Source organism: Vigna radiata, chromosome 5 (assembly GCF_000741045.1).
Source record: "Vigna radiata var. radiata cultivar VC1973A chromosome 5, Vradiata_ver6, whole genome shotgun sequence".
NCBI lineage: Eukaryota > Viridiplantae > Streptophyta > Magnoliopsida > Fabales > Fabaceae > Vigna > Vigna radiata.
In genome coordinates, this window is record NC_028355.1 from 3,108,930 (window position 1) to 3,130,724 (window position 21,795).

General features: G+C 32.0%; 3 protein-coding genes across 3 annotated transcripts; 2 read left to right on the top strand and 1 right to left on the bottom strand.

The window, feature by feature from the left end:
- Window positions 1-1,639: 1,639 nt before the first annotated feature.
- Window positions 1,640-5,485, top strand: LOC106761294 (auxin efflux carrier component 2-like). The gene is made up of 6 exons (XM_014644830.2): window positions 1,640-2,624; window positions 3,710-3,914; window positions 4,040-4,125; window positions 4,707-4,864; window positions 4,973-5,049; window positions 5,148-5,485. Exons 1-6 carry the CDS (start codon window positions 1,640-1,642, stop codon window positions 5,212-5,214), a joined length of 1,578 nt encoding a protein of 525 aa, XP_014500316.1. The 3' UTR covers window positions 5,215-5,485.
- A 96-nt stretch (window positions 5,486-5,581) lies between these two features.
- LOC106761073 (nucleotide-sugar uncharacterized transporter 1) lies at window positions 5,582-10,313 on the bottom strand. Its single transcript, XM_014644567.2, has 7 exons — window positions 9,946-10,313; window positions 8,594-8,745; window positions 8,272-8,480; window positions 8,106-8,199; window positions 7,099-7,265; window positions 6,818-6,988; window positions 5,582-6,225 (listed from the first exon to the last, which is right to left on the bottom strand). The coding sequence occupies exons 1-7, from the start codon at window positions 10,016-10,018 to the stop codon at window positions 5,952-5,954; spliced, it is 1,140 nt and encodes a 379-aa protein (XP_014500053.1). The 5' UTR covers window positions 10,019-10,313; the 3' UTR covers window positions 5,582-5,951.
- Window positions 10,314-15,286: 4,973 nt separating this feature from the next.
- On the top strand, window positions 15,287-16,129 carry LOC106761227 (oligosaccharyltransferase complex subunit ostc). The gene has a single exon (XM_014644755.2). It carries the CDS (start codon window positions 15,383-15,385, stop codon window positions 15,914-15,916), a length of 534 nt encoding a protein of 177 aa, XP_014500241.1. The 5' UTR covers window positions 15,287-15,382; the 3' UTR covers window positions 15,917-16,129.
- Window positions 16,130-21,795: the final 5,666 nt, after the last annotated feature.

Here is a 21,795-nt window from a genome sequence, read left to right on the forward strand (position 1 = left end):
ATGGTGGTTGCTTTCCCAGTAACAATAGTATACTACGTGATTCTTGGACTCTAAAACTTTTCTTAGAAAAATAACTATGCTTTGAAGAGAAGCATATTATGCTGCGTATCTAATTAATGCAGATTGTAGTTGTGTTAAATTTAATTTTTCGTTTACATTAGGATTGAAGTAGGGTTGAATTTAAACACCTTTAGTTTATTTAATTCTTATTTTAAAATTTATATAATTGTATTTTCTTTATCATGATTTGACATTGAAGAGGAGATACATGTCTTCGTGGAGCTAAATTCTTGATGTCATTTTAAATTTTTTTTATTAAGAATTATGTGATTTTTAATTTTCTATCATAAAGATTTTCAGTTCTAGATAGAAATGCGTAAATAAATGTTTTTATAAATATTTTCTTGTCGATAAAAATATAAAAATTGTTTATTAGATAATTTGGAAAAAATAAGAATCTTAAAAATTAAAGATACCAAATTTGGACAAACATTTTAGGATTACTTGTAACTGATTTTAGAACTCAAAATTGGATCCGTTGCTACCAAACTTAAAATCGATTTGGTAGACTATGTATTATTTTAAAACCTTTTTTTATAAATTTTTACGATAAACTACGATGACAACTATATATTTTTAAATTAAATTATTTTTGCAGTTTCATCGTGACACCGATTGCGACACAATGCAAGTGTCATTTGGAACGCGATTTTAACCTTTTAAAAAATTAATTGAATAATCTTTTCAATTTCGATAAAATATTAGACAAATAACATTAATGTTTATATCTGTAATAAAAAAATGCTTTTATTGGTAAAGTTAATTTATTTTTAATAAAATTATTTAAATAAAGGGCACATTTATAGTTGTTCTTAATTTGTGCGAAAAAAAAAATATTTTCTAGAAACAATGTTATGTTTTAATTGAAATTAGTAAAAAATAAATTCTTTTATGTGACATCTTTTAATTAGTAAAAAATAGTTATTTTAATTTGAGTAAGATACATGAGGTTTTCAGCTGTGTGACCAATGCATTTGAGTTTTCAGTATACATTTAGAATATGTAAACACATAATGTGTATGCATGTCAAAGGGACAATACATACAAAACGATGATTGCAACCAGAAGAACCATATAATATGATTTGATTCTGCAAAACATATTACCACTACAAGTGGAATTTGATAACCTTTTCGATCAAGGTTGAGTCTCAAGAATGTTAATGGCTTTCAATTAAGCACCTTCCACATTCAATTTCACCCACCCAACACGTGAATATCTCTAATGCTTATTACAGAACCTAATATCAAACGTTTCTGCATATTTCTTCCATAAGTTCATAAATAACATACCAAGTTCTTTAATTTTAACTCTCTTTTGTTGTATTTTATTGTTTCTTAATGATACTCACTTTTTTTTACGTTAATTAATGCTTTAGGAAGACACGTTTGTAAGGAGAAGACTAGCATCGAAGAAGAGTTCAGAATTTTGAACTCATCTGCCACCCTTTTCCCAAGTTCCTTTTGGTTGGTGTTATATATAAATATACACTTTCTTTTCAAATTAAACACAACAAAAAATTAACAACTTTTTTCCTTTCTCTCATCCTATAGTTGTCTACCCTTATTTCGCTTCAACCATGATCAAAGGTAGCGACGTGTATGATGTAGTGGCAGCTATTGTGCCCCTCTACGTGGCTTTGATCTTAGCATATGGCTCNGTCCGTTGGTGGAAGATCTTCACCCCAGAACAGTGCTCTGGCATAAACCGTTTTGTGNNTGTTTTTGCNGTGCCCTTNCTCTGTTTTCNTTTCATATCCANCAANNACCCTTACACCATGAANTTCAGGTTCTTAGCCGCGGACTCTCTTCAAAAGGTTGTGATTTTGGTTGCACTTGTTCTGTGGAACGCTTTCACAAAATGGGGTAGCCTTGACTGGACCATCACACTGTTCTCACTCTCCACTCTCCCCAACACGCTCATCATGGGGNTTCCTNTTCTNAAAGCCATGTACGGAGANTTCACAGGCACCCTCATGATCCAAATTGTGGTTTTTCAGAGTGTGATTTGGTACACTCTCTTGCTGTTCATGTTTGAATATAGAGCGGCTAAGCTACTCATTATGGAGAATTTCCCTGATACAGCAGCTTCTATATCCTCCTTTCGAGTTGATTCACATGTTGGTTCTCTGGGTGGTCGAGAGATGCTAGAAACTAATGTAGAAACCGGAGAAGATGGGAATGTTCACGTAGTGGTGAGGAGCATGTCACGTTCTGTGTCCGTTGCATCAAACCTCACTGGGATTAGGATCTATTTAGAGGAGTCGTCTAGAGAACCAAAGCTGGGAAGATCAAATTTTAGTGCCACAGATTTGCACCCACATGGTCTGAAAAGAGAGAGGATGTCGAAAATTCATGACAAGAGTTTCTCAAGGAGCAAGACCATTGGTCATAGTTTGGTTTCTCCGTATCCGTTTCTGAAACCAACAGGGGACAAGGAGACAAACAGTAACAAGGGTTTGCACATGTTTATGCCAACTTTACCAACTTCTGATCCTAATGTGAGACATGCTGCGAATAATAGAGTTGGATCTTACGAGTTTGAGACCATTGAATCTTCAAACGGTGTTGATTTTGCAAGCGAAACTGGTCCATCCAAAGGTAATTTTATCTCACCATAATCACATTTATGCACTCACATATTGTCTTTTGTCTTTTGTCTGTGAATCCTTCATAAATGAGATACATATAGTCTTATACTTTTCAACTAACGTACATCATATATATCATATGTATATCATCAACTTCTAATAACCCTCAAACACTTGCTTAATATATACTATAACTACTTAATCTTTTCTTTTATTAACTGTGTATGATATTAGTCAAAAAGTGAAGTTCTTAAAATACTTTACACTAGATAAAGTTAGACTTTAAAATTTGTAGAACATAATTACATTTCACTTTTTATTTATTTTAAACTTAGAAAAATAATCATAACTAAAGACATTTTTACATAGGATAATTAATTCAAGAAATATTTTAATTGTTTTTTCATTTTAAATCAGCCCCAACTTTAACCATATGTGCTGGATATGATGGGTTTGATCAGTCTATAATTTTTCATTGACTCGTATTTTTTATATATACTTTAAATGCATGATTTCTTTTAATTTATAAATTTTAAAAAATAATTTATTTCTAAATAATATTTCAAGATAGATGAATATATATATATATATATATATATATATATATATATATATATATATATATATAAAGTAATTATTAAATTTATAATAAGATAAATTAATGAAATTAAAATTTATGTTTCTAATTTAAAAATAAGATTTAATTTTCTAAACCGGTGATCAGCACTATTAAAAAACAAATTCTGTGTTTCTTTTGTTTTCTTCAGAACTATAAGATTGACTATAATGATAATAATTGAAAAGAAAGATGGGAGAAGTTCTATATTTAATTATTTCTTTTAACATTTAAGAGTTATAAGATAGGAAGGATTTGGAAGAGACAATGAAAGAGGTTGTGGGAAAATAATATTATAATTGCTAATAGTATATATAACATTACCACATGATGATGTGTTGGTACTGTAATGTCAAATTTGCTTAATGGTATTCGTAATATTGTAATGTAATAGAATGTATCATTAAAAGAAACACATTTTGTAAATGTAGTGGTGCCTGCAGATGTTGAAAATGAAGGTGTCGAAGATCCTGTATTGAAGAATCAGATGAACAGCAACAGTGAAGGAGATTCAAACAGAAGGAAAGAAATGCCTCGTGCCAGTGTCATGATAAAGCTTATTCTCACCATGGTTTGGAGGAATCTCATAAGAAACCCTAATACCTATGCAAGTGTTTTGGGTCTTGTTTGGTCTCTTATATTTTTTAGGTATTTCGTCTATCTCTTTAATTGCTTTCAAATGTCTCTTTCTACATTCATGTATGGAAAACCACACCCATATATACTATTATCATTCAATAATCTATAATGAAAAATGTATTACTTGTGATCAGGTGGAACATGAAGATGCCATCTATAATAAAAGGTTCCATAGACATAATATCTAATGCTGGGTTGGGAATGGCCATGTTCAGTTTAGGTATGTATCACTTCAACTTAATTAAACCCTAAACAACTTTTAGGTCCAAACTATTAATTGTGGTGTGGTTTATATATATCTGTCCGATATCATTACTTCATTAGTTTTAAGCTAACATTACACATTATTGGTCTTAGAAATTTTTTTCTTTTATTAGCAAATAATATAAATATATATATTACAAGTGTCTTAATTCTTAGTAAAGACTTTTCCTATAAAATTATCGAAATAAAATCAAAAATTGACACAAAATTTTAGTTAAAATATTAAGACAATGGATTAATATATTTTCAATCTTATATCTATTTTTTTTATTTTTATTCAACGTGAGACTTAGATTCACACTTCAATTTTTAATCGAAATCTCTGAATTGAATTTTATGAATAAATTATAACACGGGTTTTTTTTTTAGATCTTTGAGGATTCTTAAAAATGTAGTAGAAAAAATTAATGGTTAGCAAAATAATTGAAGAAGTGTGCATAGTAAATTCAATCTCTATTTTTCTTATTTTTTGCTGATACATATATTGTAAGTTGTAATGGGTGTGTATGGCGATCATTACTTTTCTTAATTAAACAGGTCTGTTCATGGGATTACAACCGAAAATCATTACTTGTGGGAAAACCCGAGCTATGATTTCAATGTTAGTTAAGTTCTTGGTTGGTCCAATGGTGATTCTTGCAACCTCCAAAGCCATGGATATCAATGGAGTTCTTCTAANAGTTGCAGTGATCCAGGTGAAACAAAACTCACTTTTCAATTCTTCAAATTTAATTAATAACATTTAATGATTATCTTTATATGTATCTANTATTTGTGACACCATTGTGTAATTAATTTTGTAGGCTTCTCTTCCAGAGGGTATTGTTCCCTTTATATTTGCCAAAGAATATAATCTTCATGCAGACATACTCAGCACAGCGTAAGTGTGTGAATTATTTTTATTATAAGAATACAGTATTTCATGGAGGGGTCAAAAGCATCTATATAAATTCTAAATGAATTTCAAAAATTTTGCAGGGTTATCTTTGGAATGGTGGTTGCTTTCCCAGTAACAATAGTATACTACGTGATTCTTGGACTCTAAAACTTTTCTTAGAAAAATAACTATGCTTTGAAGAGAAGCATTATGCTGCATATCTAATTAATGCAGATTGTAGTATTGTTAAATTTAATTTTTCGTTTACATTAGGATTGAAGTAGGGTTAAATTTAAACACCTTTGGTTTATTTAATTTTTATTTTAAAATTTATATATTGTATTTTCTTTGTCATGATTTGACATTGAAGAGGAGATACACGTCTTCGTGGAGCTAAATTCTTGATATTCCTTATTGTACTTTGTTTGTGACACCAATGTATAATTTGTCAAAATCCACTTTTGTAAGCGAAACAGAATGCATAAAAACATATTTTGTATGAAAAGTTGATTCTTGCCTTCAAATACTTGAAGTGTAATAGATAAGTTGATTCGTATCATACAAAGACGAATACAGCAAAATAGTGAATGCCAAAAATGAGCAATACCAGTTTTTGTTCTAGGCTACAACAACATGCAGCTTGAACTCCTATAAAAGGCTAAGGAAAAAACAGTTCTAGCGAGGAATCCACCAAATCATTATGTACAGTTGGTGTTCCAAGTCTCTTAAGAGCAGTTGCTGGCAACTGGAATAGGGAGACCCATGTATCTAAGTACCTCTATTGATCATGTATTGTAGCTTACACATCACTATGGGCATCCAAGATGGTTAGATCAGAATCTAGAAACAATAAAAAGAACCAAAATGTTTGCTTAATGTGCCATACAACTGCATTTAATGTGGAGTTAGACAGATTCTGCACCATAATGTCCATCATGGGTGCTGCCATTTTCTTTGCTGAGTTTAGATTTTGGTAAAATGGAAGCCTGTCGAGGTGATGGCTTGTTTGATTGTTGCCTAATATTAAGATAAGTGTAAATAGACATACCGGCAATAGCCATGAAAGCGCCACAGATACTGATTTTGCCAGGATTGGATCCAAAGAGATAATAGTTTCCTAGAAGGAGGACACAGGTCTTGAATTGTCCAAGGACAACGTGGGAGATGGCGGATGTAGCCCTGCAAATTCAGGGGTTAGAGAGAAAATATATGAAAAGGCCAACCCTTTAGAAGATTGGTAGACCACAGGAATCACAGAAATTTGGATTCTTTGTTGAGCTTTTGTGTTGTCCTTCTTCTAAGCCTTCAAAATACATTCATGGACACTGATTTTGATGTTTTCAGATATACTAAAAACTTTTTTAATATACCAACATCAGTGTATTTTAAAGGCCCCGCAGAGAGACAACACTAAAAACTCAGCTGAGAGTCTGGATTCTAGACCATAGTGCATTCAGCCAAACAAAAGCAAGACGACAATAATGTTCTGAATGTTAGTTACAAAGAAATATCATCCAAAACATAGCACTGAAATGCAAGTGTGAATGAATAGATTACATTTGCTATATCGAAATTTATAGTAAAGAATCCATCCTAGTATTGTCACAATTTAAAAAAAAAAAAGTTGTGACAGTTCATTCTTAGTGCAAACGTTAGCCAGTAAAATAATCAAGTGCCCTATAAAATTTAACAGAAAATATTCTATGTTCTCTATAAGAAATTGAAATATCTTTCTAAACAAAATTATTCAACGACTATAAATCTTACGTACCCAAGTGCTAAAGCACCAGACCACTGAAGTAAGAATCCAAGGATAGCTGATGCAAAAATTACCAAACTATTGCTGAAGTTCCAGTCAAAGGAAAGAACACCAGGTGGGTCTAAGCAGGGTAACATAGCAGCCAGGAAAATCAAAGTAATGGGTGTGGTTTTCCACATTAGCCTGTTTGATCAATCCAAAAATTAGACAGGATAGAAAGAAATTATCTCACAAATTGAAACTAAGAATTAAGAAGGGAGATGAAGATAAAAATTATAAATGTAATTACTCACGACAAAGCAGTCCAGTTCTCTTGCTGCTGCAGCCTAGACCACAAGATTTTGTTTACAGCACTTGGAACAATCCATGCCAATGCTACACAAGCACCAAATACATGGAACTGAAGATCAGTCACAGTTGCCACAGCAACACCAATAGAGACCACCGATAATGCTAATGCCTGAAATGTTTCAAATTTTCTGGTAAGCATTTAAACCTAAAATATCACAAAAAGTTCCCAGAGGAAAACAAGGTGAAACTTTGCTCCAGAATATGGATTACACATATCATTAGTAGCAAGAAAGTTTAGGCGAACTAAATCAAGCAAAGCTCTTAGATGGAATAATGATAAGGTTTCCAAAAACAACTCCCTTCAGCCTTTTACATAAGAAACAAATGAGCATAATTTTTACCTAGTTGTATGAACTATCTATCCCTTTTAAGATGTATATCCATAATTTATTGTGAAATCTAATGATGAAATGCACACATTCTCCATGGAAGTGGATGCAAATATTGACTTATTAACAATACAAGTCACTAATTGGTAGAAAGAAATTATCCCTTGAATTTTGCGTATTGTCACTAAATATTACAACTAAGTACTTTCTATGGGTATTTTTGGTTAAACTTCAGGTATTAACTAAAACTAACTAATTTAACCACTTCTATTGGTTGATGAATTAGCTTCTTTTTATATAAAAGACAGGAGGGAGTATAATGCAATCTAATAAATAAAAAGAATTATCATATGACATAAGTTTCTTACATAGGATTTCGGATACACATATATAATATCATGTCTTATAAATAGGTCTCACACTTTGCCTCATGTAGAATGATCGCATCAGGAACTTGATGCATGTTTTTATCGAAAAAGTTATTGGTACAAAACTAGTCTATATTTCTTCCATTTGTTTTACATAAAAGCTCGTATTTGGTATTCCTGCTAGACCCATATATTCCTGCTCATTTTTTTCCTTACGAAAAATAAATGCAAAACCAAAGTGAGTGCACATACCTTTGGGAAAGAAACTTTCTTCCTATATAATACAAATTCTGCAAAAACTATTGATGGTGTCACTGCAATCTTTGCCATCTGATAGAAACCAATGCTGAAGATATAGAAATTAAATTAACAAAAGTATAAAAATTTACTTTAAATAGAAATATGAATAGTTGGTTACCTATTGTACTTCAAGCTGACGTTAGCAAAGCCCGTGGACAGAGACATAACAAATCCAAGAGTAAATAAAGTAGACAATGGAGTTGATTTTGAGGAAGGAGAAGCCGGAAGGAGAGAAAATGCTTTTAGTAATGCCATGAAGAACCAGCTCACTACATAGTGAATTAGTGTAAGAAGTATAGGAAATTTGAATTTAACAGTTTGAAGCACCTAAAACAAAACAACAAAAACCCAAGAAAGTCAGCAAATAAAAACCTTGATACATTGAAATTTCAAAAGTGAACAGCTTAAACCATATAAAGGGGGAAAATAAGTAAACAAACCATTTTGTTCATGAAAATAATACCAACTGCAACCAGAAAATTGAAGGAAAGTGCAACAGCTGGACCACATATGCGTTGCTGTTGACGCTTTGCACCTTCGGAGGAACGGAATTGATTAAAAAGAGAAGCTCTCACATCTTCCAAAGCTCTTCCTGCAATTATAGGATGATTTAACTTTGAATTGAATGTTGAGTGTGAACACAAAGGCAGGGCCAGCATTAACAATTGATTGTCTAGAATTGTTTCAAGTAAAACCAATCTGAACTATTTGTGTATGGTTGTGTGGCCAAGATTAACTCTTCTTACTTTCCATAATCACTTGTAAGGCCACACAGACACAAGTTCATATTTTACATTTCAAATGTGAACTCAATTTCTACACCTACTATAAGTCCTTGATGGGATTACAATGAGGCAAATGGACTAGATTCTACTCTAGAATTAAATTTTGTTTAGCAAACAACAGGCACAGAAATATCTCCCTCATAAGCAGCATAGTAAAGGAAAATACACAGCACAAAAACTTAAAAAAGTATACACTATCTCTTCATACAAGTTTATGAAGATTCTGAAGTGAAAACATGCTTTCAAAGGAACTAACCTGGACCATACACCATAAATGAATGGTCAAGATTAAGCCTCTCATGAAAGCATGCCTTAACCAGAGTAGGTTTCGCATATGGTGGCGTATCACTCAAAAGTTAAATTGTTGAGGTTTGCAGGCATTGACAGAAATCTATACGCAGAGAACGATTAAAACATAAGCCCGAAACCCAAAGATCCAAAAGAAGTCCCACCTATATGCCTCTTCACCAAAAAAAGAATTGAACCTATCCAAAAAGTAGCAGAAAAAGAGAAAACTAAAAAAACTGTTTTCATAAACTAAAATTAGTTGGCTAAAAGTTAAATCAGCTTTTAGAGAAGTTTATACAAAAGATTTTTTATAGATTAGCTTATGCATAATCTAATCTTATCTTATGAATAATGTTTTTCCTCTTATGAGTGTCTACGAAGAAGTTTATGCAAACAAACCAAAGTCAATTTAATGGCATAGAAAGGCACAAAAGTGTAACATCCAAAGTAAAACTATCAACTTGAGAGCACAGGCAACACAAAGTATATCATCATCAATCCACACAGAAGGCAACAATGTTGAATCTTCATTATGCACAGTGACCTTCACTGATCATTACCAAAGCACAGAAACACAGTTAATAGTGTACCATCTAACCAAGCCTCAGTTGACAAATATGGTTCAAAATGCTCCCCAAACACAGATGGGCAAGAATGTGAAAGCTAGAAACAGTCATAAAGTCAAGAAATTTGATGAAAGAAAAAGATAAAAAGAGAACCTTTTTCGCCAGCATCGCTGTCTTTGCGCTTAAGGATCTTTCTGACGCCTTTCCTGATGAAGAAGCTAAACATTTTACAATTGCAAAGGGCAGATTGCTGAGACCAAACCCTAGAGAAGAAGTCCCAGGAAGCTGAGAATAAATAAGTAAATTAAGGAATGCGTAAGTGAGAGCAAAGTGTGGAGTGAGTGAGTGAGTGTGTTCGCAAGCTAAACTGTTTCTTGCGCCGTGTTTGGTTGAATTCGAATATGCAGAAGCGTAGACGGAGAAAAAAAGGAACAAGACAAAACAAAAACAGCAGAGAAAATAACAATGACACGTGGCATTAAGACCGATGACAGCGGAAAATGGCAGCTGTCGGAACTCACATTCATCATTGCGGGTGTTGCATATAATTACTTCAAATACCGGGTACCAGGTAAATTTTAGCATATGTCTGTCTGGTTTCACCGTCAAAATTAGATTCTGAATTAAAATTAAAATTCACCATGATCTGCTGTTACAAAGTTTCAACTGGAAATATCAGTATTAATTCTCAAATAGAAATCTATAGAATTTTCTGATTACACCCTAGATGTAATTTTAGATGGTTTTTGTACTGGATCAAAAAATTATTTTAAGATTTATTGTTCAAATTTTTCATAAAAAATATAGATATATAAACTATATTATTTTGAAATCCACTCAAAATTAGCTTTGTTAGCACTCATTTAAGTAGACACGATAATTGCACATTGTTATTTGTTTGATTTAATATGTGAGCTATTTGAGGCGAAATTTATTTTTAATTATAGTTTAATTAGTTATGTTGTTAAATATACAAAGAATGAATAATGTCATTTTCAATAGTCTTATTACTCAATACTGTCTGTCAATAGTTTATCAGTTTATAAAAAATTATAGGTTTTTTTTTTATTTATTTTAAACTAGACTGGTACCTTATGTAAAAGAAATACTAAAAAAATGGCACCAAAGTCCAAATATGGTGAAATTAATTAACTTTTATTGAATTTTGATATTTAAAGTTTTTAGTGGTTATAATAATTAAATTCAGATTTAATAGAATTCTCCCTCATAAAAAAAATACTTATCCTTATAAAAAAAAATAGCCTTTTCATGCGGATTTTAAAACCAATTATACATATAAAATTAAAAAGACACGTATTATTTTGTTAGGTATTTTTCCAAACCACATTTTTTAAACTTAAAAACAGTTAACTTGGATATAATGAGAAGATTGATAATTTAAAACAAAAATAAAAACAGGGATGAGATGATTAATTTTCCTTACATAAAATAAAATAAAATAAAATGAAAAGTTTAGAAGTTAGTTAATTATTTACTACATCTAATAATAATAGAAACTAATAATAATAATATATATTGGACCACATTTATTGGCTCTATAAAAAGTTGTTGCTCCTTTTTCAGTGCTGGGCCAAAATTTCTCTGTGTCGGCAGAAAGCGAAGTTCCCCGGTCTGAATATAAACAAAGCATGTATGGTTTTATCTAAAATATATTTTACGAGTGTTTTTCTACAGAAAAAAATTAGAATAATAAAATGTAATATAAATAATACAGGTAATATAATAAAAAAAATACAATTTCAATACAGAAATTTTAAATCTACTATTTTTTTTTTTTTGAATTCAAGATAATTGAACTCATAACGTGTGTTTATGATTTACAATAAAAGAAGAGTTAATATGCAATCATCTATAAATGAACTATTAAAACTTTTAAATTTACAAAGAATAAAAGGTTATTTTCAAGAATAGTTGCATAATAACATTAACATTGTTTAATAAATACTTGTGATTATTACAAAAGGTCAAATATCTGTTCAATTAGCTTAATTATTAACAAAAATTAAATAAAATTAATAGAATTAATTTTGTTGTACTAATATAATAGTTTTTTTATTGTACAAAATGTAAAATATATCAATACTTGTTATACTAAAATATAAAGTTATATATCTAAATTATATTAGTTATTTATATGGCTTCTATCTTATGTAGAGAATTGGTTAAAAGTATGTAAAACTTTTAGCAATTATCTATGCGGTTTACATTAGAATTATACATTAAATAGGCTCAGCATTGGTAGCAAAGAAAGAAAGAAGGAAGAAAAGCTACTATATTATTTTTCGAATTTTGACTAAGAATTTGCTTATTGTCAAGTGAAGTTGATATTCCCAAGGTGATTGTAAGGGATTGCTCTTCTTTTTCAGTAATTAAGAGGAGGAAGAAACTTACCTCAGAGTAACTATTTTACTTTAAGATTTTTCATTTTCTTTCTTATGTGTAAGCATTCTTATTTGGTTTGTTTTATTTTGTATAATTGTATGTATTGTTTATGTACTTGTTGCACATTCTTTTGTATCCTTTATTATCGTATTACATTTCTTTATTTGATCTAATGGTTTTTCTATGTGAAAAATATTTATTTGTTTCTTATTTTATTTGTTTTCTTTTAGTACTTTATTTTTATTGATATTTTCCATAGATTCCTGTAAGTTGGGACAATTTTATTATGCTATGTATAACTCTATTGATATAATTAAGTTGTTATTTAGTATATTTTTTATTAGAGTGACATAAAAGCTCTTTTGTTAAAGAATTTTTTTTTATCATTGAACGATGGAGATAAATATAAAATAATTTCTTTGAATGGAGCAACTTTTTATTTGCGGAATTAAATGAAGGATTATGTATTTGTGAATAATGTGCATTTTTTTATATTTGGTTTATAAAACCTAAATTTCATGTAGGATGAAGAATGTGATTTTGAAAATCAACAAAAAATGTGGTTTTATTAAACATTTTTTTTATGATAATATACAAATTCTTACTATCCATGAGGCATAAATAATAATAGTGTAGGATAAATTAGAATCCCTAAATGGTTCTAAATGAGACAGCAAATATTTGTATTTAAAGAAAATTTTGTAAAAAATAGAAGTACAATAAGAGAATTCTCAATTTGGAGCAAAAAATTTTCAATGACATTTTAACCAATTGTTAATTGTAGGTACTAAATTTGATGATGATGATGATGATGTATTAAGACTATTTATATTGTTTTTTACTTGAATTTTGAGAGATGCTTCACACTCTTATGATCAGTGTTTTCTTTAATGGTGATTTTTTTTTTAAATAAAAAGGTGTTCTCGATGAGAAAATGAAAAGGAAGATACAATGCAACTTATCTGAATCATAAATGTTTGTTATTAAAAATAGAAGAAGTTAAAGAGAGAACTTAAGGTTGATAGAGACAAAAGTATAAACAATTCTCAGTCTTGATATATGAATGTAGAGTGCCAATGTTGTAAAAAAAAGACATAAAAAAGAGACTTCTTTTATAAAAAAACTCATAACAAAGCTAGGCAAGTAACAAGACAAAGAAGATGATGATGGTACCCATGTGACCATTATTACTTTTGATGATCTTGTTATTTTACGTGATCAAGATTCAATTAGTCTTTTATTTTATAAGAGCATGTGAATATTTAATAGTGGTGATACATTTTATGATAGCTAAAGAGTTCTTCACACTTTACACTTTGATTAATTTTGGAGTTTTGAATATGAGAAATGATTGGTCTAAGGTTATTGATTTTCATGATGTTTGTTAACAAACAAACATGTAAACTAAGTTGTTGCTAAACGAGGAGTTAAACATTTTTCAAATGTTCATTTTAATTTGATTTTTGTGCAAGTGCTTTATGATATATAATGGTTAAAATGATCATTTTGGTTTTGGAAAGAGAAAACTCACCAAATGGGAGCAAATTTGTAGGTTATATTAGAGAAAATATTTAATAACAAAAGACATTGAGAATGTTATGAATATGAAAACATCTTTTTCACCGAAAACTTGGTCATATAAGTGAAAAAAAGTTTAACTATTTACCAAAATATTATATGCTTTCATAATTGAAAAATGCAAAGTTGGATAAACGTTTTCATTGCATTATTAGAAAAAAAATTCCAAATATCGATCATTTCCTTCTAAAAAAAATTAATTACTCGAATTGATGCATGTAAATGTTTGTGGTTTGTTGAAAGTAAAATCCTTTAGTGATATATTTTAATTTATTACTTGTATTGATCACTAAAAGAAAAAGCAATATTACCGAGGGACATTTATCGATGACTTATAATCTGTCGATAATTATGCATTACCGACGAATAGGATTGTTCATTTATTGATGATTTATGTTCGTCGGTAACGTGTTGGTGACATAATTTGTCGACGACTCTTAGTCGTTGGTAATGTTCGCGATGTTTTATATTAGAAATTTGGGTTTCCTTCCCCCAAATTCTCCAGTTTGAAAAATCCCTCTCTCCCTTTCCCTCGCCTGCCATCTCTCAGAAATTCCTTTGATTCTGGGAGTGTGAAGTTGGTCGCCCTAAGTCGTTGTCGTGTTGCTGACGCTGAGGTGGGTTCGTTGGTGGTTGCTGCTTTGCGATTTGTGTGGCTAGGAATCACAACGTTTGCAGCAAGAGTGATGACTCGTGGAGGTTGGCTTGATGACGGTGTTGCGATGAAGTGAGGTTGTTAAGTTCGTAGGGGTTACAATTTGTAGAGACTGACATCGTTAAGCATTTGACATTCAAGGTAAGGTTTGCGTTTTAGAGTTCGGATGTAAAAATTGATTCTTCTATACTTACATACATGCTTTTGTAATAAGAACCTTAAGAGTAATAGTCAAAAGTACTTCATTCGAAAAAAAAAGGATATAATCGAAAAATCTCTGTAATCTCAAGGGTTATTGAAATGTTTGTTTAATGGTAGATTATTTGGAAAAACTCTAGTAGAGCATCAATTCATTTGACTGAAAAAGAACAATATCATAGATGTTTGTTGAAGTAATCAAATAATTAACTATGCTTGTTTTCGTGGAATCAGCTTCTAGATTCATGTAATGTTAATTTGTTCAACAATTCTGAGGTTGGATTGAAATTGAATTGGAAAGTAAAAAATTAGCTCCGACTGAAATAGGTAATGCAGTTGTTTGATCATGTTATCAAATGTTTGGTGTGCTGGTCAAATTGAAGCAAGTGCCTATACAATATTTTTAGGTTGTGTGTACTGGTTTGATTTAATTGGAATAAGTCAAATATGAATTTAATTAGAATTTAAAATTAAGAAAATTAAACGATAATTTTGATACTTATAAAATATTCTAATATTTCTTAATTTTGAGAAAACTAAATTAGTGATTTATTTGTATATTTTATAAATAAGAAATAAATGAATAGGAAAAATCGAAGTAAACTTGTAAAATATTGTTTTCTCTTCTTGCAACTCTAATTTTGAAACTAACCAACCAATCAGACACACCGAGTGACTCACTCACCCTTTCATTACATTTTCACACATAACAAAACCAACTCACTGCTCTTCTCTCGAGAAACCCCGACCCGGAAAATGCGAGCCAAATCGGAGCCCGCGGCCCAGCCTCCCTCCTCCTCCGCCTCCGGTGGCGCTTCCTCCGCCGCGTCGCTGGATCCGATCTTCCACCTCCTCCGGGTTCTGCCATTCAGCTTCCTCCGCCCCCCGCGGCTCCGCCTCAAACTCCCCTCCCTGACCCTCCCCTCCCCCAACGCCGTCTTCGCCCTCCTCCTCCTCACCTATTTCATGGTCGTCTCCGGCATCGTTTACGACATCATTGTGGAACCTCCCGGCATCGGCTCCACGCAGGACCCCTACACCGGCTCTGTGCGCCCCGTCGTCTTCATGTCCGGCCGCGTCAACGGGCAGTACATCATTGAAGGCCTCTCCTCTGGCTTCATGTTCGTGCTCGGCGGCATCGGCATCATTCTCCTTGATCTCGCGCTTGATCGCAACCGCCCGAAGTCCGTCAAGGTCTCCTACGCCTCCGCCGGCGTCTCCTCCGTCGTCCTTGCCTACGTTATGAGCATGCTCTTCATCCGCATTAAGATCCCCGCCTATCTCAGATGAACTCGTGCGCTTTAAGTCATTTGTAGTTTCACTTTTGATGAGGTTTCGTTTTCGCGCTTTCTAGGGTTGATGGAATTACATGGATATGGTAATTGGATCTGATTTGGTGTTATTTATATGAAATGTACTTTTTGGAGTAAAATTATTGTGTCACAGCTGAGTTTTCTTGTTTGTTTGACGTGCTCTCTGAATGTGATTTGTGCGTGTTGTTCGGATCGCGGTTAGTGTTAATTGTGTTAATTCTGGATTGAAGCATGTTTGTTTAAGGGCAATCGTGTTAGGTGAACTGCCTCGTTCTTATACATTTAAACACTCTACTTAGTGTTTGGATGTTTTCTTCATTATTACTATTAGAGTCTGTTAGATTAGGGATTGCAGACAATTCTAGGAGAACAAAACTTGACATTGAAAATGGAAGTAGCGATTCCATTATGGATTGGCTGATTGTGTTGTGTGTGTGAGCTTTATCTATACTTTTCTTTTTTAGTTGTTGTGGGATGATCTTGCTCTTCGTCTTGTTGATATGATGTGTGTGACCCTCTGTTTTGTGATTGGCTGTCCTGCATTCTTCTTGCTTCAATTACTTAGAACAATAGTGGCCTGTGTTGTTGACAGCTACAAACCCACAATAGGCCTCTCTTGTACCAAGTAAATCTTCACTCCTTTTTCTGTAACACTATACTAGAATCCAGGTACTTCAAACAGCAATTTATGTCTTTGTTGTTTTTTTGAACATTAGACTTGTTTACTTGTTTAGATGAACTTCTCTATAAATACTTTTTTAGGAGAAGAAAATAAGAAAAAGAAAATGAAATAAGTTTTTCTAAGAACTAAAACTAGTCTATAATAAGCTAAAAATCGTATTAGTGAAACTAATATGAGAAAAGTTTTACAAATTAATTTATGCACAAGATGATTTAACTTAAGAAAAATCTTATTTTAATTCTTTTGTTTTTTCCTTCATCTAGATTATTTATATAGAAGTTTATTCGACCATACCTTTTATAATAATCTTTCCTCCTTATGTATGTCCTGGGATATTTGCAGAAGCAGAAAATTACTTGATTTTTGCTCACCCCTGCTGTTGATAATTATCATCTGGCTAATAGAAGGTGAAAATCTCCTCTTTAATACCCAGTTGATATTCCAAAGAACTTGTAATAGAATTCTAAGAGTGCAAGATTACTTTTTTTTTTAGTTTCACTATCATATGATCTATAAATAAGTCAAAATCAATCAGTTATTGCAGTTCTTTCCTCATTACCAATAAGTGGGACCAAGTTCTTTCTCACTTAAGGCTTGTTTGCCTCCACTTTTGCCTTCAATCCTAGTTCCCATACCAAGCCTTAGATCTCATTAGTAACCCTGAAATCAAAAGTTTAAAAATGACCACGCAAAAGGATTTTTGATCTTGATTAGCTTTGCTCTTTTCTTCCCTCATTGTCTTTCTCCATCCTCTTTGTTGCATAATGAGAAGAATATGTTGTTTGGTATTTCTTTTTTAGGAAATTTATGCATTTTACTGTCTCCATTTTCACCGTCTTCAGCGGCTGCAGAAGTACTAAAGTCTCAAAAATACAGTGAGTGCATTGTAATAAAGTTCTACTAAACAAAGCAGTAGTCACATAAATATATAGAAGGTTCAGGATCACGGTATAGAAAGTTTAATTAAGAGGAAAATATGAAAGGCCTGCATCAAAATCCAACACAGAAGACATTCAAAAGTTCAGAGCTTGCAGGGGTAGCCAATGAAACCTAATCAAATTACACATTCAAATGTCATATTCATGCATTTTGTATTTTGATATACTTGGATACAATTTTTTTCATATTGTGTTTATAATATTATGTTGCCACAAAATCTATCTTCGTTTTATTCAGATGATTCAGGCACAAAATCATATCAATTACATATTAAAAGCATTAACATGAACGTAAGAACCAAAATGCGAAACAAAAAACATCTATTCAACATTTGAAGCCTAAACCACGAATAATGAGACACGATCGAAAATGTATTTAACGCATAGCTGACTTTTTTATCTCTGTCATAATGAATGTCGCAATACAGATAGATGATTATAGCAAAAGATGGAAGAATAGAAATCAGATAACATAGGGGCAACGACAGCGGCAGCTTTGACAAAAATCCGGGAAGGACCTTTGGGAGAGATTCCCAATTTTCACACAGCCCAAAGGTCTTTAATCTCATATTTTAGAACAACGTAAAAAAAAATCATGAAAAATTATCAAAATCAAACTTAAAAAAAAATACGGAAATAATAAAAATTAAACCTTCTGAACAGCGAAAACGAAGAGACCTTAAAAAAACAAACTCAAGTTGAGTTAAAGAATACCTAAAAGCTGATGTTCAGCGAATAAGAAGCAGAAGAAGACCCTTTCATGAAGGAGACCTGTAGAGACGAAAACAGAGTTTGGTTGAACAAAAATCTAAAAGAAGAAGAACTCAAGCTACTGACTTTGAACAATACCTTACGTTCAACCCGATGTTAACCGAATAAGTAGAAAAAAACCCTTTGAGCAGAAAAATGCATTCTGAATTTTGAATCCTCAAAACTCTTTTACTTGTCATAGAAGAGCTATACTGGAAAAAAAAAAAAACTGTGTGCTGCAATCATGTGTGGAGCTGCATGTGAATGAACATATTCATGGTGGAAACTAAACTGTGATCCACGCACCTATGGATCCAGGAAAAAGGAAAGCAGAGAGAAGAAACTTAAGAATCTCTTTTTGTGTTGTATATTGTGTTATAGATACAGAGAAGAGAAGGGAACTGGAAACAGAAAATGGAAAAACAAAAAACGGTTATGAACCAGAATTTTTTGTGTTCAGAAAGCTTTCCTCAAGCTTGGCATAAATGTTGATGGTGCCAAGCATGTCATTGATACTTTGTTCATTCGTGAAAGACTTGGTTGATGAATTTTGATTGCAGAGAGGTTGTCGCAGAAGATGATAGCAGATTGTGAAAAGGGAAAATGAAGATCATACATGAGATTACCGAGCCATTGAATTTTACGAATAGTTTGAGCAAGAGTGCGATACTCGGCTTTGGAGGAGTTACACGAAACAATGATATGCTTTTTCAATTTCTATGAGAATGGTGAGTCACCCATAAACTATGTAGCCAGTGGTGGGTTTGCGAGAGTCAGGACAACCAATCCAATCAGAATCACTATAAGCCTTTAAAGTGATGGTACTGGTGACCTTTAGCAAAATACCTTGACTAAGAGTTTGTTTAATGTAAATAGAATTCTGAAAGCATCTTGATGATGGATTTTGATCACAGAGGAACATATTGACTTAAGCAATGAATGACATACGTGATGTTAGGATATGTGTTAGTGAATTTGATGAATCTTCCTATCAATCTTCGAAAAAACATGGTCGTTAAAAGGGTCACCTTCAAAAGAAACTTTGGTGGAGAAATTCATTACGGTGCTGACAGGAGCGACATCAAACATTCATGTTTCATTGAGGAAGTCCAAAACATACTTGCACTAGGAAAATGGGTACCTTCAAGACTGTGTGCTACCTCGAAACCCAAAAAGTAAGACAAGTTACCTAGATTTTTAATTTTGAATTGTAATCATTAAGCATGTTAATGATGTCATCAATATCATGTATGTTATTACTCGTTAGGATTATGTCATCAATGTAAACTAGCATGATAGTAACGTGGTCACCATTGTGTTTAGTGAATAAATAATTATCATCTGATTGTAAAGTCATGAGAGAAAAGAAAGATGGATAATTTGTCATACCATTAACGGTTGGCTTGTTTCAAGCCATAGAGTTATTTGTGAAAGAGACAAGCTTGATTTTTACCTGGTGCAATGACTCCTGGTGGCAATTGCATGTACAATTTGCCATGCAAATCGCCATGCAAATCGCCATGTAAATAAGACATTGTTTACATTTAACTGCCTTAGATGTCGATTCTTTGTAGAGACCAAAGACAAGATTAGGTGCATACTAGTGAGTTTAACCATAAGGGAGAAGGTGTTAAAGTAGTTAATGCCCTCTAATTGAGTGTAACCCTTGGCTACTAGACAAGCCTTGAATTTGTCAACTATGTCATCAACCTTATGTTTGGTTTTGTAGACCCATTTGCACCCTATGGCCTTTTTGTTGGGGGGAGAGTAGTTATGGTCCATGTGTGATTCTGCTTAAGAGCAACAATCTCTTCTTCCATAGTAGACTATCAATGTGCATGTTGGAAAGCTTCCTTGTAGTTTTTTGGACTAACATCATTGTCTATAGAAGAAACAAAAGTTCTGTATGCAAGAGATAATATATCAAATGTTAAAACATAGTCACTGGGATACTTTGTATTGCTAGTATTATAGGAAGATATTTGAAAATCCTTTAGATATGTAAGAGGTGTCTTATTCTAGTGGATCGTCTAGGGGAAGAAAGTTTATTCTCTGTATGTTCCTCATCATTAATAACAAATAAATGGTTAAAATTTGCATCATGAGATTGATTAATATCATAAAAGGGTTGACTATCATGAAGAGGCAAAGATAAATGTAGATCGTTAGTTACAACATAGGTTATGTTAGGAAAATCATTATCATAAAAGACAAGGTTTCTAGTTATTTTGATATCAAGATTTTCAAGACCATAAGTGATATAACCTTTGGTAATATGATACAAGCCAAGGAAGATATTAGACTTAACACAAGGATCAAGTTTCTTTTGATTTGCTTGAAAAAAAAGTGCTAACATAGCAAATGCATTTGAGTTTATTAATATCAAAATTTGTGTCATATAGATTTTTATATGGAGAATTATTATTGAGAAAAGGTGTAGGTATAATATTGATAAGAAGAGTAATAAAGAGCATAAGTCCATAATTGAACATAAGTTTTAGAGTTAAAAAGCAAAGCTCTAGTAACATTTGAGAGATGCTGATATTTCTTTTCAACTATGTCACTTTGTTGAAGTGTTTCATTGCAAGAAGTTTGATGAATTATTCCTTCATAATTAAAGTAATCATGCATAGCAAACTCAATGTCATTATTAGACCTAATGATCTTGATGTTGGTTTTAAATTGATCTTGACATGAGAAATGAAATGAAAGATGTGTTAATGGGTTTTAGATTTATTTTTCATTAAATGCACCCAAGTGTAACCAGTATGACTATCAACAATGGTTAAGAAATATTTATGAGAATGCATATAAGTAGTGGAACATGGTTCCCAAATATCAATATGTATCAAAAGCATTTGTAGCACAAGAATGACTATAAGAAAAAGGTAATATTTCCTTTTTAGCAATATGACAAGCATTGCAAGTATTTTTTCTAGAGTCAATGTAAGGATATTTTGGCTTCAAGATATTTGATCTTCTATCAGACATGTGGCCTAAACAATTGTATCAGAGATTGTTACTGTCAATCTTGTGTGAGTGAAGTTTGTTGGCAGAATTGACAGAGAGGTGATATGTGCTATTGGGGCCATGAAAAATGTATAAGCTTACGTGTGAATCAACTAAACCAATCTTGTTGTTTGTTATTAAATCCTAAACAAAAAAAGTTGTGTTACTATAAGTAACCAAACGTTATTATGTACAACCAATTTAGATATAGAGACGATATTGTAGCAGAAATCTAGAACGAAGAGAACATCTTTTAGAAAGATTTTATCACAAATTTGAACAATTCCTTTATGGGTGACTCTTTTTTGTTATGCCATAAGGTAAATTGATGGTGACACGGTTGATCTTTTTATAAGAATGTAAATGGCTAAGAGAGGAAGCAATATGATCAGTTGTACCATCATCAAGGATCCAGGAAACAATACCTCTATTTGCATATATAACATATGGAAGGTCTTTAAAATGGGAGGGGCGAGA